This window comes from Vicugna pacos, chromosome 4 (assembly GCF_048564905.1).
Source record: "Vicugna pacos chromosome 4, VicPac4, whole genome shotgun sequence".
Lineage (NCBI taxonomy): Eukaryota > Metazoa > Chordata > Mammalia > Artiodactyla > Camelidae > Vicugna > Vicugna pacos.
Genome location: NC_132990.1, coordinates 76378642 through 76393759, shown reverse-complemented (window position 1 = coordinate 76393759; position 15118 = coordinate 76378642). Strand labels below are relative to the sequence as shown.

The 15118-nt window shown below is 51.3% G+C and overlaps 1 protein-coding gene across 3 annotated transcripts in view; it reads right to left on the bottom strand.

Annotated features, from left to right (window-relative positions):
- The window catches only part of CFAP77 (cilia and flagella associated protein 77), a 122462-nt gene that overhangs the window by 49089 nt on the left and 58255 nt on the right, over window positions 1–15118 (bottom strand). For all 3 annotated transcript variants that reach the window (XM_072959014.1, XM_072959015.1, XM_072959016.1), the window contains 2 exons: window positions 6428–6527; window positions 5677–5905 (listed from right to left, as the gene is read on the bottom strand). In XM_072959014.1, the coding sequence (XP_072815115.1) occupies window positions 5677–5905; window positions 6428–6527 (329 nt within the window). The remainder of the gene's footprint in view (window positions 1–5676; window positions 5906–6427; window positions 6528–15118) is intronic.

Sequence of the window (15118 nt, the reverse complement as noted above, 5' to 3'; positions counted from 1 at the left end):
CATAGATGCAGTTACAGAACTGGCTGTGCTTGAGCCTTCTCTGCGAGGACCTTCAGATCTGCAGTGCACTTGGCAACTGTCTCCTTTTCCTGCTGTGCAGAGATGCTCTGAACCACGTGCTTCTCCCCCCAGTTTATCATGTGCTCTTGTTCCTTTCGACGCATCACGTTCTGCACAGCGATGTGATAGTCCAAGCGATACTTTACCTCCCTGTGTACCCTATGCAGCCGTTCCCAGTACATAAGCTCCACGGCCATCGCAGTGTTATTCCTCTGGACATCAAAAAGGTAATGGCGTTTCTGAACCAGTGCCTGCTGTGACTTCTCCAGATCAATCGCATCCTGAATGTTTTGGATGGAAGCCTGTTTCACCTCTTCTAGTTGGGCAGTTTTTTGCTCATCGAGTTTATCAGCAAATTTTCCAATAGAGGTGCCATATTTTTTAACTACATAGACAAGCACCCCTACTGCTGATATGGCAGAGAAGGTCTCTGCAGTTATCATATGCGTTTCTTGGGCGAGTAGATATAAGATGAGCCCAGTTCCAAGCACGTAGGGTCCTGTTACACCAGTTTTAGGATAAAGGAAGCAAAAGAATTCCTCAGGGATCAGCCCCAAATGAGCTTTTCCTCCATATTCAGGAACAGGTGGCACAGAGGCAAGACTTCGCTGCTTGATGTGAAAGATCCTTTTGCCTGCAATGCCCTGGACCCAGGAGGGCTGCGTTCCTCAGGGGCTGGGGGAGCTCCTGCGGTGGCGGCAGAAAGCGCCACCGGGACAGCACTGTCAGGTAGCGTCGCACAGCGGTCTCGGGGTCCCAGTGACCCGGACAAGCTTAGGTTTCTTATTTTTCCATGATCTGAGTGCTTTTCAGCACCAGGACTGGAGGGAGTCTAGACTAGATTAATTGGTGGATGAGTTGAGTGATCTACCCAAGTTGCATGTTGCTAACTGGCTTCACAGTCAGACCTCAACGTCGCCATTTGTTCATGCGTGCATTCGTCAAATGTTTACTGCCTTTTTTAGCGAAGGCACTGTGTTCAGCACTAGGGACACCGGGGGAACAGAAGCAGGCCTGGAGCAACCACTGTAGTGAAGGTTCTGGATGCCCCGTCACAGAGCTGGGAAGGGAAGTGACGCGTCCAAAGGGAAGCTCACTGGGCTCTTTCTGACGTGTTCAGATCAAGTTTAAAGCTTTAAGAAGATCCAGACAGGATGGCCTTCACCATATGTGTTCTGTCTCAGCCCCTCTTTGATGCAGGAAAAACTTAGGTGACATCTCTACCTGTGTCACCTCCATCCTTGTGTTTGTTAGGGAGGCAGCTCAGGGCCACGGTCACCATCACAAGTGATCAGGCCAGACTAATCCCCATCCCACTATAGAGCAGCCAGGGGCAAATGACTTCCCTTCTCTGACCCTCTGTCTCTTCTGTAGGATGAGGATGTGAGAGTTGTACTCTGAGCTGTTCGGTTATTTAAGGAGAGGATGCTTCTGAGGTGCTCAGCACAATACTAGTTGCCGTCATTAGTTCGAAGCAGGGTCTACTCCTCTTCAGTCTGGCCCATGTCTGATACTGACCGGCAGAAGGCTATTTGCTCATTGACTGAGTGATGTATCTTCCTGCTGGCATCCTTGCCTTGCTTGTGGCATGAGGCTCCCGGCAGGGTGGAGGTAGAGCCCTGGACGCCCAGAATCTGCCAGGAGGACCAGCTGCTGCCCAGCTCTCCCCTCCCTTCCCCTGCCATTGCTGTCTCACCATAATCAAGGATGTTGGACCAATTAGAAGCTCTAACAATTAAGATGTGCCGAGGGCATGCGAGCCTTTGCAAACACTTATTAAAACACATCAATAATTAAGCCCTTCTTCAATAGTTACATTTCTGGCCTCCAGACATATCTGTTTGTGGATCTGTTTGGGTCGCAGTATGCTTTGAGAGCTGTGTTATGACCTTCCATTTTGGTACTGAGAATTTAAAATTCTTCCCCAACTTGGATGCTGAGATTTGACAGTGAAACGGCAGAGCGAGAATGCATGGACTCTGTAGCTGCCTGATCCTAGAGGTGCGATCTTCAAAGCCAGCCAGCCGGACAGCGTACAATCCAGGCTCTGCCACCGTGCAGCCTTGGGGAGGGCCCGCACCCTCCCTTTCCTGGCCTGTGAAGTGAGCAGAATGACACCTGCCTCGCAGGATCCGTTGCTAATTGTGGGCGCAGATGCCAGCCACGTGTAAGTTCAATTCACAGCAGCTTCTGTTAGTGGTGGCCTTGAGCATCATCAAAGGACAGAAAAAGGGCAGCAGGTAGCTAAAGGATCAGGATGCCAGTCTACACTAGCAGTTGCAAATCAAGTGCCCACCAGGACCGGACAGGTCACAAAAGTGAGAGAAGCCAGGCCGAGTGGGGACTGGGATGGATGGAAAGGCTCAGCCCTGACCCCTGGCACAGGCAGGAGGGCAGAGCCAGGCTACCCGGGCTTCTGACTGTTTTGGTGGGGGAGGGGGAGATATTTAGGTTTATTTATTTTTTTTTTATTTTTTTTTAATGGAGGCACTGGGGATTGAACCCAGGACCTCATTCATGCTAAGCACGTGCTCTACCACAGAGCTCTACCCTCCCCACTCTGACTTTTTAAGAGAAGCAGGAAACCTGGGATTTTATATACGATCACCTGTTTTTTTTTTTTATGTGCCAATTCCTTTGAATTTTCTATTTTTTTAATTACTGCACTGGCCAAACGAACATCTCTGTGGGTTGACTTGGCCTCGGTCCCCACTCGTGAACCACACATCCATATGGGCATCCTCTTCCAGGTAATTGCTTAGGGGCCCACTTCATTTTAGCCAGAGGCTTGTGGATTGATAGGCACCTCTCCGATTTAGTGACAATCTGTAACCGAGTGATGTGGATTGGAAACCAAATCAGCTAACTGGAGAGGAAGTAATTGACTAATCCCAAATTCAGGTTTTGATCCCGTCTGGCACTGAGAGGCTGAGCGGGCAGCGGATGGAGGCGTGTGCGGCCCCTCACATCTAGTCGGTCTGTCTCTCATGAAATATGCAAAGGACAAGAGGATTTGATACTGGGGGCCCGGGGGGAGGGCTGTGGTCCGAATTTTCTCTCGCAGGGGGTGACAGCGCTCACACTAGCTTGGAGTATTCAGCATGTTTCATGCATTCAGTCTGAAGTGGAACTTTATTTTTTACCATATCTGTAGTTGTGAGTAAACGGTGGTCATTTGTTTCTTCGCTTCTTTATGGGTTGGACCAAATCACCCCAACAACTAGTCGGGTGTAATCGGATTTGGTTTTTAACATGCTTTTAAAGTAAAGAAATAAATACCATCGAGGCTTGTAAAAGGTGATCATTAGAGAAGGGGCCTTGGCCCCATAACTTCAAAGTAATAGCCCCATTACGGAGAGGGGCGATGATTTTTTAACCGTCCCTTGCATTTATGTAGCAAGGTTGAGGGGCTTTGCGGGCAGGTTGGGCATTTCAGTAAAAGCTTTCCAGCAGCCATTTAACCTCCATTTACGAAGAAATAAAGCGAAATTGATGCTGATTTGGACCTGCTTTGGGGGATATTTTTGTTCCATAAAAGCCCTTTAGCTTGCAATTTGCTGAGCTGCCCTGTCACATGAGAAAGGGCGGCTGTTGATGAAGATAAAGTTTTATGGCTACAATATTTGCTGCTAACAGCAACCTAATGCAGCATTTTCATTTTTGTGCAATTAATGTTAACGTCTGCTACGAAAATTGTCATTAAATACCATTTTAAAATCCATTCAATTTGCATATGCAAAGCCCATTTACCATCATGGAAGATATAGCCGGCACTTCATCACGTCCTTTGCCTGGAATTGTAGCCACTCAGTTTTATAGCAATTTAAGATTTTATATTGAAAGCTAAGATGGTAATGGATGTCCTTTCTGAGCCCAGCCGACTTCAGCTTTTCCATTGTATGTAGAATAACGCAGCCCCAGGACCAGAAACTGTGGGTGATCACCCTGTACCCCAGTCCCGAGGAGGTACGAGGTGGAAGAACGAGCACTGGACAGGGAGCCCACAAGCCTGCCTCTAGATCTGGCTTTTGTCTGGTCACAGTTTTCTGTGTGACCTTGTGAAAATCTCTTCACCTCTCTGAGCATCTACTTTCCTGTTTTAAATAGGGACTTCCAATCGAGTGATTGCTAAAAGGCTATGTGTTCTAATATTTCACATTTTTAAATATTAGCACACGAGGTTGAGAATCCAGGCCATGCCTTGTTGTGAAGAACTTGTGTGAACTTGGAGAAGTCAATTAATCTCTCCTTGTCACAGCCGGACGAGTAACCCTGCACAACAGCATGAATAGACTTGGTGCCCCTCAGCCGTTCACTTAAAAATAGGAAATCTTGCTCGACACCAGAAATCAACAAAACACTGGAAATTGACCATACCTCCATAAAAAGAAATGGTGAATCTCATGTACGTTTTACCCCAATAAAAAGTGATTAGAAAAAAATAAAAATAAAGAAGGAATCACCACCACACACACACAAAGTACGGTGACATAGCCAAAGGAAGGCACCTATCCGGGGACAGTGCACCAGAGGCAGGAAATAGGCTGGGGACAGATTGTCAATGGCCTTGCCACGCAGTTGAGTGGAGATACTGACTTAGTCACAGGTGTCACACATGGGACTTGGGGCAGCCGGAGGCCCCAGGCCACTCATGGCTGGCTGAGAGCACTTCTATTTATTTGTACAATGCAATGTACAAGTACCAGTGGTTTCTGCAATGTTTGCGTGGTAACACAGTGGGGGTTAGGAAGCCCTGCTTACTGGACATTTGCTATTTTTTCCCTGCTGTTGTGTTCTGATCTCCTCCTTCTGGGTCAGGACCCCTGTTGATACATCTTTCCCATCATCAGCCCCTGTACATTGTGAGGACTGATTCCAGCCATGCTCCTCTAAGGAGGGGCAAGGGATCGGGCCTGGCCAATCAGAGCATCAGATTCCCCTGGCCTTGGCGGTAATTGGTGCAGAGGAAGACGTGTGCCCCGGGACTGGCCAATCAGCGTGTTCTACAATTTCTACTCACCCCTGTGGTTGGTTCAGGGATAGGCATGGTACCCAAGCTGGACCAAAGAAAGAATCTTAATCTCAAGGCTTTCATAGTTCCTACACCCTTACCGCTGGGGTCACTTAAATAATAAGACATAAGGATGGAACTGCTTCTGGCCATTTTGCCTCATGAGGAAGAAGCTGGTCAGAGAATGGAGCCAAAACTGGGAAGCAGAGCTGAGTCACAGAGAGAAATACCAAATGCTGATGACATCGCCTGATTGCTTAGATCCAGCTGTGTACCTCCGGGCTGTACCTTTGGGCTTTTCAATCACGTGAGCCAATAAATTCCTCTTAAAAAAAATTAGAGTACTTTGCGTCGAGACTTAATCACATGCGACCACATTCTACTTCTATAGAATGTCTTGCGTTCTAGAGTTGGGACATAGGTCACAGGTCTGCTTCTGAACCAATCGCCGTGCCCATGGCTTCTGAAATATGCTGATTGGCCAGGCTTAGATCACTTGCCCCTCCCTGGAGTCCAGAGTCGTGCTCCCACATTTTCCCCTAATTCAGTCACCACTGGGCAGCCCCCGGGGTGAGGGGTGGAGCCTTGGGAGCCAGCCGTCTTACCGTGCCCGGACCCCGAACGTCATGTTTGGAGGGAGAGAGGGCAGCTCCCTCCTGAGGCGCCGGTCATCCTGGTCACTGATGCGGATGTCGTTGAGCTGACGGTAGAGGAAATTCTCCCGGGCAGTTACCAGGCCGGCTTTCACTGCCCCACGGTTCATGGCGATATAATCCCGGGTCAGCTCATGGGGGCAGGTAGGCTGCTGTTTAAACACATCCCAGTGTCCAATGGCTGAGGGCAGGGAGAGAGAACCATGGAGTGGAGGTCACCCTGGGAAGTAAAGCAAGCCGTGGCACCTGACTGGGAAGAAACGAGGGCACAACTACCTTCTCATTAACCCGGAGCTGCTGTGTGACAGCCCTGCCTGGCCCCCTGGAAAGGGAAGGCCGGGATTCCCAGAGATTCCAGACGGTGCCTAGCATCCTTCATGAAGCTGGCTTTGCCTGGCCTTGACCTCCTCTGGGCGGTCAGAGGGTTGGTCCTGAGCAGGCCTATGCTTGCAGGTACAGAGCCCAGAGGGTCTCTCACCTGGGGACGAGGCTCCACGCTGTCTGGGGCCCTTGCTATTTCCCCAGCACTGCAGACCTGGACCCTGCGTGGTCCTCTCCTCCTCAGCCAAGCCCAGACTGTGGTTTCCGCCAGAATCATCCTGCGGGGCAGGCCCCTTGACTCTTTTCCCGGAGCGTGGCCAGCTGCCAGATGGCCCAGGCCGAGAGCTCACACCCCCCTGGGCTGCAGAGCACCCTTGCTCACCTTCGGGGACCCCTCCATCCAGCCCCCGGATGTAGAGTCCATAATTAAAATTAATTCCGGGCAGACTGCAGCTTCTTTCCCGGGGCTTCCCGAGTTCAGCCTGTTGGGGGGAGGACAGAGAACAAAGGTGAGGAGTGAAATCTCAGACGACCCTATTATAGTAAATTCAGCAGCAGGGAGTCACCGGATGCTCACTTTGCCCCAGGCCCTGAGGGCGACTTTCAGGGTTACCAGGGTGAGGACGGCAGAGCCCTCGGTGAGACGAGGGTTAACTGCTCTTGGGCCCTGAGCCACACCTTGGGGCAGCCTGCCTGGTGTGTTCCTGCTCAGGGGCGAGTGAGGAGGGCAGAGCTGGGAGGACCCATGTGGCTGGGGGTGGCCGGGAGCGAGGCCTTGAAGGAGGAGGCGCACTTGCGCGGCGGGAGAGGGGCGGCGCGGTCCCTGCACGGAGCAGCGGTATTTGGGAGCCAGCCTAGATCTGCACGGCTGGAGCTGGAAATGACACACCTTGCAGATGTGCGGAAATGTGGTTCACGGAGACTCACCCGGAGGCCACCCCCAAGGGAGAGGGTGTCATTCCTCCCTAACCCTTCATCCCTACCAGGGACGGCTCAAATCGTTGTCACTGGAGCTGCGTCCTGGAACTTTGCCTGAAGGTGGAGATACAAAGACAAGGACCATGGTCACCCTCCCGGCGGCTGGATAGCCATTGTCACTATCTGGGTCTCTGGGGAACTCCTCCTTGACCTTCTGGAAGGGGTTTGTGGGAACAAAATCGCTCTATTATCAATCAGATCAGTTCTCCCATTTTATAGGTAGGGAAGCTGAGGCACAGAGTGACGGGGCCACAACCCACGGTTCCTAAGGGACGGGTCTGGATGTCAGATCCAGGTGCGGTGGGCCTCGGGGTGAAGCTCTGCATCATGGTGCTCTGCTGCCTGCCTTTAGGCCAGCAGCTCCCTGAGGTCCAAGGTCCTGTCTGTACGGAGCCTAGAGCGTCATCGCTCTTCATCAGTGGGCACCTGCTGAGGCTTGTGTCTCAGACACAACACTCGGCTCTTCGTCTGTTTCTCTCACTAATCCTCACAGCTGTGCCGTGAGGCAGCTCAGGACTGTCCCATTACTCAGACGGGGAAGCAGAGGCACAGAGAGGTCAGACAGGTTGCACAGGGGCCACACGGGAAGAAGCGGCAGAGCTGGAATTTGAACTCGGGCTGTGTCTCCAGCCCACATTGAGATCCATCTGCTCAAGAGATACCAAGCTGGTTAGCATGGCTCCCAGTGCCATCAGGCCCGTGGGCCAGGGACCTTACTAAGAAGGGTGGGTGCAGCTGCTCCTTCCACCCCCGCAGGCCCCAGGCAGTGCGCTCCCCGTTGCAGGGTGCTCTGTCTCCCAGGACATCCCTGGCTCTGACCTCACCGACGGCTATCCAGAGTGTCTGGTGGCTCCAGTCTCACCCTTTCTCCCTTTTCCATCAATCTCTGTTCCTCCTTCTCTGGTTCCCAGTCACTTGGGCACATTGAAGTGCATGAGCCAGGACCACCCATAATGGCTTATCAGTCTTTGGAATAAGCCCCTCCCTTGGGCTGGCAGTCCAGGCCCTGCTTCCTCCAACCCCACCCGTCCCTGCAGCTCTGCCTCCCTGACTCCCCAGCGTGGCCCTGAGATTTAGGCTCCATCGACCTCTCCCCTCCCTGAAGGGTCTGTAGGCGTCCCAGCCTCTTTTGCTCCTGGCCTGCCCGTCCCTTTCTGTTCTTATTCTTCACACTCTCTGGACCCCTCGGGCTCCAGTGGCCTCTCCCTCGTCTGGCTTCAGTAGCTCTTACTAACAGTTCTGCTCATTTGGGGCTTTGAACTGAAGTGACCTTCTCAATTTCCAGGAATACACAAACTGGGCCAGCCTGCGTGGATCAAAAATTCCTACACAGCCAGAACCATGGCTTCTCTTGCCTTCTTTTGCCTGGTAGCACATAACAGGTGCTCAAAAAATGCCTGAGATTTAAAAGCTTCTTCCTCTGGAAAGCCGTCCTGGGTTGCCCTCAGTGTCCTTGTGGCCCTGAACTCCACCTTTAGGGCACTTTCAAAATCACACAGTACAACCTGCTTCAGCATGGATGGGCCGTGACAGTATGATTCTCGGTGAAGAAGCCAGTCACAAAGGACCACGTATTGTCTGACTTCATTAACATGAAATGTCCCAAACAGGCAAATCCATAGAAACAGAAAGTGGATCAGTGGTTGCTGAGGTGGGGAGGGGAACGGAATGATTGAAGGGTGATGGCTAAGGGGTGTGAGGCTTCTTTGAGAGGTAATGAAAATGCTCTAAAAGCGAGAGTGGTACTGATTGCACAAGCCTGTGCATGTGCTAAACGCCCTTTAAATGGGGGATTGTGTGGTATGTGAATTACATCTCAGTAAAGCCATTAACAATTGCAAAGTACTGTAATTAAGTCACTAACTGTGTGATGATCAGCTTAATGTCTTTCTCCCTCAGTAGACTGTGTGCTCAGTCTCTTTCTTTTTTTTAAAAATAGTTTTATGTGTTTATTTATATCCTCCCTCATTCTTTTTTAAAGTCATTTTTTTTGTTGTTGTTGTCGATGGGGAGAGGTAATTAGGTTTTTTAAAATCATTTGTTTATTTATTTAATGGAGGTACTGGGGATTGAACCCAGGACCTCGTGCATGTTAAGCACATGCTCCACCACTGAGCTACACTCTCCCCACTCATTCTTTCTCTTTCTTTCTTTCGTTCTTTCTTCCTTCCTTCCTTTCTCCCTCCTTCCTTCCTTCTTTCTTGGTTAATTATTCAAAAAATAGACTTCCTTTTTCTAGAGCAGTTTTAGATTCACAGCAAAACTGAGCAGAAGGTGCAGAGAGTCCCCATCTGTCCCAGAGTCTTTACTTTCACTCCTCTTTTTCGAGGAAATCAGCATAGAATAGCTGCTAGTAAACAGGGGTTGAATGAATGAACGAATGAATGAACTGCCTACTTGGAGACCCTGTCTGTTCTTCTCCCTTCGCAGCCTCATCAGTTTTCTCCCTCTTCTTTCTCGTCTCAAACCCCAGGCCCTGACCATCCGTGAGAGCTAGGAGTTCTGAGTTCTGAGAGGTGGGTGCCTCTGCCAGGTGGTTTGTTTTGAATTCCTTCTGCAAGATTCACTCTGAGCTGCAGACAAAGCGCTGGCTTCTCATTTGTTTATGAAAATGATCTGGCCTCTCCCGTGACTGCGAGGGAAGTTAATTAAAATGTGACTTCTCCGGGAGAGGCCCCGCCTCCCTCTGGGCAGGTGCAGGTGGGCAGACTTCCAGCTGGCAGAGGAAGGACAGACTCGGTGGCTGCCGCTGGGCGGGGGTGGTGGAGAGGGAGGTGGGGAAGCGGGCGGGTGCCTTCATCTGCACTCTTTTTAGTGAGGGTTGCCTAGGAATCAACAACTACCAAAAGCACTGATGCCTGCGACCGCAAAACTCATCCCCATGGGAGAGTCACTCGTTCTTTCAGTGCGTAAATACTGATTTTGTAACTCCTCTGCACCAAGCTCTATGCCAGGAGTTCTAAGGTGAACAAGGCAAACACATAACCCCCTGCCCTTATGAAATTCATTGTCTGGCTAAAAGAACAACTGAACAAGTAGTGACAACCAAGTGCACCAGAGGGTTTGGTAGGGGAGGACAGATTGCCTCTAGTTATAAAAATTTGTGAGTCTACAGAGTGAGAGAAAGTGTTTGCAATACGTATATCTGACATAGGACTGTTATCTATCATATATAAAGAGCTGCCACAAATCAATAAGAAAAAGGCAGGCAGTCCTACGGGAAGATGAGCAAAAGTCTTGAATAGGCACTTTATCAAGAAGACGTCCAAGTGACCAGGATCCATATGTCAAGGTGCTCAACCTCTGAGAAATGCAAAATCAAAACTCAGTGCTGTTGGTGAAGACGTGGAGAAACTGGAATACTGGTACACTTGGTGGGAGTGTAAATTGGTACAACCACTGTGGGAAACTATTTAGCAGTATCTATTAAAGCTAAACCTAGGAGATGCCTACCAATAACCCGACAGTTCCCTCCTGGATGGCCGGCAGGAATGAGTGCCCACATCCACCCAGAGAGATGTCTGAGAATGCTCACAGCAGCTTGGCCTGTGATAGCAAAGCACCAGAAGCAACCCAGATGGCCATCCCAGGTAGACAAGAAAAACGTGGTGGCAAATGCCTTCCCTGGAATACTCCACAGCAGCGGTTCTCAGCTGGGGGCAACGTTGCCCCCAGAGGATACTTTCCCGAGCCTGGAGACAGTTTTGGTTGTCACAGCAAGGCAGGGGCACCACCCTCCATCTGGTGGGTGGAGACCAGGGATGCTGCTAAACATCCCCCAATGCACACGACAGCCTCCATCCCCCAAACAAAGAGTTATCTGGGCCCAGATGCCAATAGTGCAGAGGCTGAGACACTGCTTGCCGGCAACAGGAATGGAAGAGCAACTACGCACAGCCACGCAGGTGGTTCTCGCACGACGTGTGGGGGAAGAGCAGCCGGACACACAAGGTGCGCGCTGCTCAAAACTGGAGTGTTGCCTGGTGGAATGAAGTAGAACACCCTCCCCCAAATGTGGCTGAGAAGCAGATTCAGCCCTCTGCCCTGGTAACTGGACCTCCTTCCCACCGGGCAAGTCACACGGAAGTCTCCAAGAGGGAGCTTGTCTCAGTGTGACTTGAGCGCACCTGTTACAGCCTCCTGGGAGCCTTTGCCCGAGCTCGAGCTGTGGGAACTCTCCCGGCCCTTCTCTCTGTCCCTCTCATCCCAAATACCCCCAGACTTGGAGTTCCATCCTTGGCAAATTCATCCTTTAGGTTTGGGGCCGTGTGTCTCAGAGTCCCTGTGTTCACCTGTAAGCACCCTAGAGGAGCAGCGAACTCACCCATTACCCCTTCAGCTGCCCAGTGAGACGAGCTAACTGGCCCCACCCTAGTGCCACGCCATCAACCACAGCAACAGCAGTGTCATGGTGGACCAGGCTCCATGGGGGCGCTTCACACCCCCCATCCCCATCCTGCTAACATGCAAAGCAGTCCTATAAAGTGACGACTACCGTCCAGATTTTCAGATGGGAAATGGAGGCCCAGACAGCTGCAGGGCTTCATTTATCCAAAGCCTCACAGTTCGTGAGTGGCCAAAGCTGGACTGGAACCCATATCTGACCCCACACAGCCTTGCTGCCTCTTGGCATTTAGCATCACCTGCCTGGGGAACTCCGTTGTCTTTGCCCACGCACAGAGCTTAGCCCTGCAGACTGGATTTTCCTCATACAGAACAGGTGATTCTAACTTGTTTGCACAGCACCCTCCGCACACACAGAGTTTGTAACTAGCCTTACGCCCAGGGGAGCCCCAGGTCCAGTCCTCTGTGTCGTATATAGACTGGGGTTATGGGAAGAACCGTCATTTCAGTGACCTGGACACGGGACAGCTAAATGAAGCCCAGGTCAGAAATGGAAAAAAAGGAAAATCCAGATCTTGGGTTGGCATTTTGGGGAGAGCCAACCTGAAGAAGATTCCAGCGGGGCAGCCAGGGAGAACAGGAGTGCTGGGGGTTCCCCGAGAGGCTTCCTGGAGGCAGGAAAGAGGATCCAGCCAGAGGTGGGAGGGGCTGGCTCTGACCTGGGCCTCCTTCCCAGCTTGTCCTTCTAGAAACCTAGAGAAAAGCTGCCTGGCAGAGGGGTCTGCAGGTCTCTGGGCACCTCAGTGAAAGACTGACATACAGGTGCTTGGAGGAGCTCCTGACCCTAAACTTCTATATGCAGGCAAACTGATTTTGACAGACCTCTAAGATCAGCTGCCCTTGAAACCCAAGGGAATTTGAGACCTGATGGTATTGGTCACCGGCTTTGCCGTGGCAACCCTACTAGGATAGCCATGAAATTGGTGAGATGTGGCCACAAATCTCAGGTTTGATTGGCCACCTGGGACCCCAGGCAGCCTGCCCCTCTAGCCCAGAATAGGATGAGAGATGGCTCTCAGCTGGAATGTTCAAAGGTCCTGGGGCAGATAGCACGGTTGTTAGACCATGTGAAGGCTGAGAGCACCCTCCCTGTCAGGGATCCCTGGGAACCACACCTTGTTCTTTTTACCACAGAAATAAAGAAAGAAACTAGGAAGAGAGTGAACATTTATTGAGCACCTCGTATGTGCAAGGCTCATGTACTACCCTGGGGCCTCATTTAGCAAGCCTCTTTGTTGAGCACTTCCTGTGTCCTGAGAGCTTTTTGTGCTTCTCCCTGAACTCTGCCAACCCCACTGGGAGGTTGGTTTCCCATTTGACAGATGGGAAAACTGAAACTTAAAGAGGTTCACTCTTTCCCAAAGCCACCCAGGTAGTAAATGGAAGAGCTGGGGTTAAACTCGGCCCCCTGACATCGTAACTCTGTGCTCACCCACAGCAGCCCCTCATGACAGCCCTCTAAGGGAGGCCACATTGTTGCTACTGGACAGATGGGGGAAATCAAAGCTCAGAAAGAGACAGGACGATGGATCCCTTTCAGCCCCCAAATGCCAGCCCTCATTTCTTGTGGCTGAACTCTTAAGTCATCTCATGCAAAACCCTCAAGGTCTTTTAAGAGGCACAACACTTTGCACAACGGGCAATTGTGAAATATTGGAAACTATTCAAATCTGGCCCACGAGCTGGAATCCCCTGTCGTCCAAGTGTTAGAATCAAGAGGTGAATGTGGGAGAAAAATCCCGACTCTTGGGTTGGGCCACCCCGCCCTTCTCGGCAGCTTTCACACTGCGCCTTTTTCTGAGTTTCCTCTGTCACAAAGTGGCTTGGCTGGGATACAGCTCTGGGTGACAGCTGTCCCCATCAGCAGACAGCTTCATTAAACCTCATTAAGATGTCATCCCTCGCTGCCTTATTTCCCATTTCTCAGCTCTAATTAAAACCATCTCTCTCCCCATCCCAGGGGGTCCTGGGATTCTCTGGGCTCCTTCTGCACAGCAGCTCCCTCTGCTCCCCCACGTGAAGGACCAGGCCCTGGAAATCTGCACTGAGACCCCGGCTGGGGCAGGCAGCCCCGGCCCAGGAGCCCCCTCGGAGCAGCCAGGCGCCAGGATCAGGACCACTGGGGCTCTCTGGAGGCAAGGGCAGGTGGCACTTCCCGCAGGCTGCCACCTTGCTCTGAAGTCACCTGAGACCCAGGAAGGAAGGCTCCCAGCCCTGGAACCCTGTCAAAGCCCATTTTCCTGGGACAACTTCGAAACAAGTGGCCTGACCTCGTAACTCAAGTCTAACAATTCCCCACTCCATCTACTTTTAGAAAGTTTTCTCCAGCCCCTGTTTTGCACCAAAGGGGCAAACATGGGTGAAATCAGCCGGCTTTGTTTCTTGGATGGACTGAATTGGGGCTCACTCTGGACAAATGGGCTGGTGGTCATTTCTAAGATGGGTTTTCTGACTGGGAGCTGGATGCCTGGGTTCTAGACCTACCTTAGACGCTCATCCGTCAGGAGCAAGCCCCAGTAAGGAATCATCCCCACGTTTTGGCAGCCCCAGAAGAGGGTAGCTCATTAACCCTCTTGTCCGGCGCCTAACTAAATGAGTGTTTGTTCGATAGTTGAAAAGCCTCCACTCACTGTCCTGCATTCTGGTAAAATGCAGTTCTGTGAAACCCTAGTTATTGCCTGGTAGTTATTAAATAAATATCTGTATACCGCTCTACCCACACGCACACATCACGGAGGGGGAGTTCATTATTGTAAAACAACTTAAGATCCTCGAATGAAAAGCACAATATAAATGCAAATTGTGATCATGATTAGCATAGAGGATATTTATTTATTTCCATAATGAGAACCTCAGATAAACAATCACGGGAAATAAGGTGCATTATGCATCAAAGGACCCCGGCATCGCCTTGGAAGCCAGACGCTCTGAACCGCGTGTACTGTGTGAGTGGCAGTGTTCTGAACATCGCGTCACGATACTAAAAAGCCGCACACGGGAAGACCACAGCCGTAGACGATCAAAGGCATATAAAACAGCGTTAAGTGAAAAAAAAAACCAGCAGGCTTCAACATTTTACATAGACTCTAGTTATGACCGTGGTAAAAAAAAAAGATTCATTGAAGAAAGATTGCTGGAAGGAAGCAGAGCAACGTAAGTGACTGTGTGAGGTGTGTCGCTAGAGATGGGGCCTCCTGGGGCCGGGGCTTGTGATTCCACTTTTAGGATTAGAAAGGTCGAAAGACTGAGTTAAAGCCAAAGTGTCTGTTTTCTGTATACCTGCCAAGGGTCAAAGCGAAGGTTCTTCTCCTGTGAGAGTCTAACTCTGCTGCGAGGTTGTAATGGGGGCCAAGCTGGCTGCCCCTGGGTTGGGGGGGAGGGGGGGGGCAGTCGCGGGCCCAGCGGGAAGATACGGGAAGCCAGCAAGTCAATGTCACACAGAGCTAGGACCTCGCTCTGCCTCTTCCCGTGTGACCTTGGGCAAGTCACTGGATGTGTCTTGTCGACTTTCCTCACCTGTAAAACCTCCCCAGGCCGAGGCTTTGAGCCCAATAGCCAGTGGCTTCTGTCACTGTTGTCATTGTTGGGATTGCTAGCGCAGGTCTCCGGCTCAGCCCGCGGGGAGCCCCGGGCCCTGCGGCCCCCTCGCCAGGCCCCACTGCGCCTGCGCGGCCACCCCACTCGGCCCCTG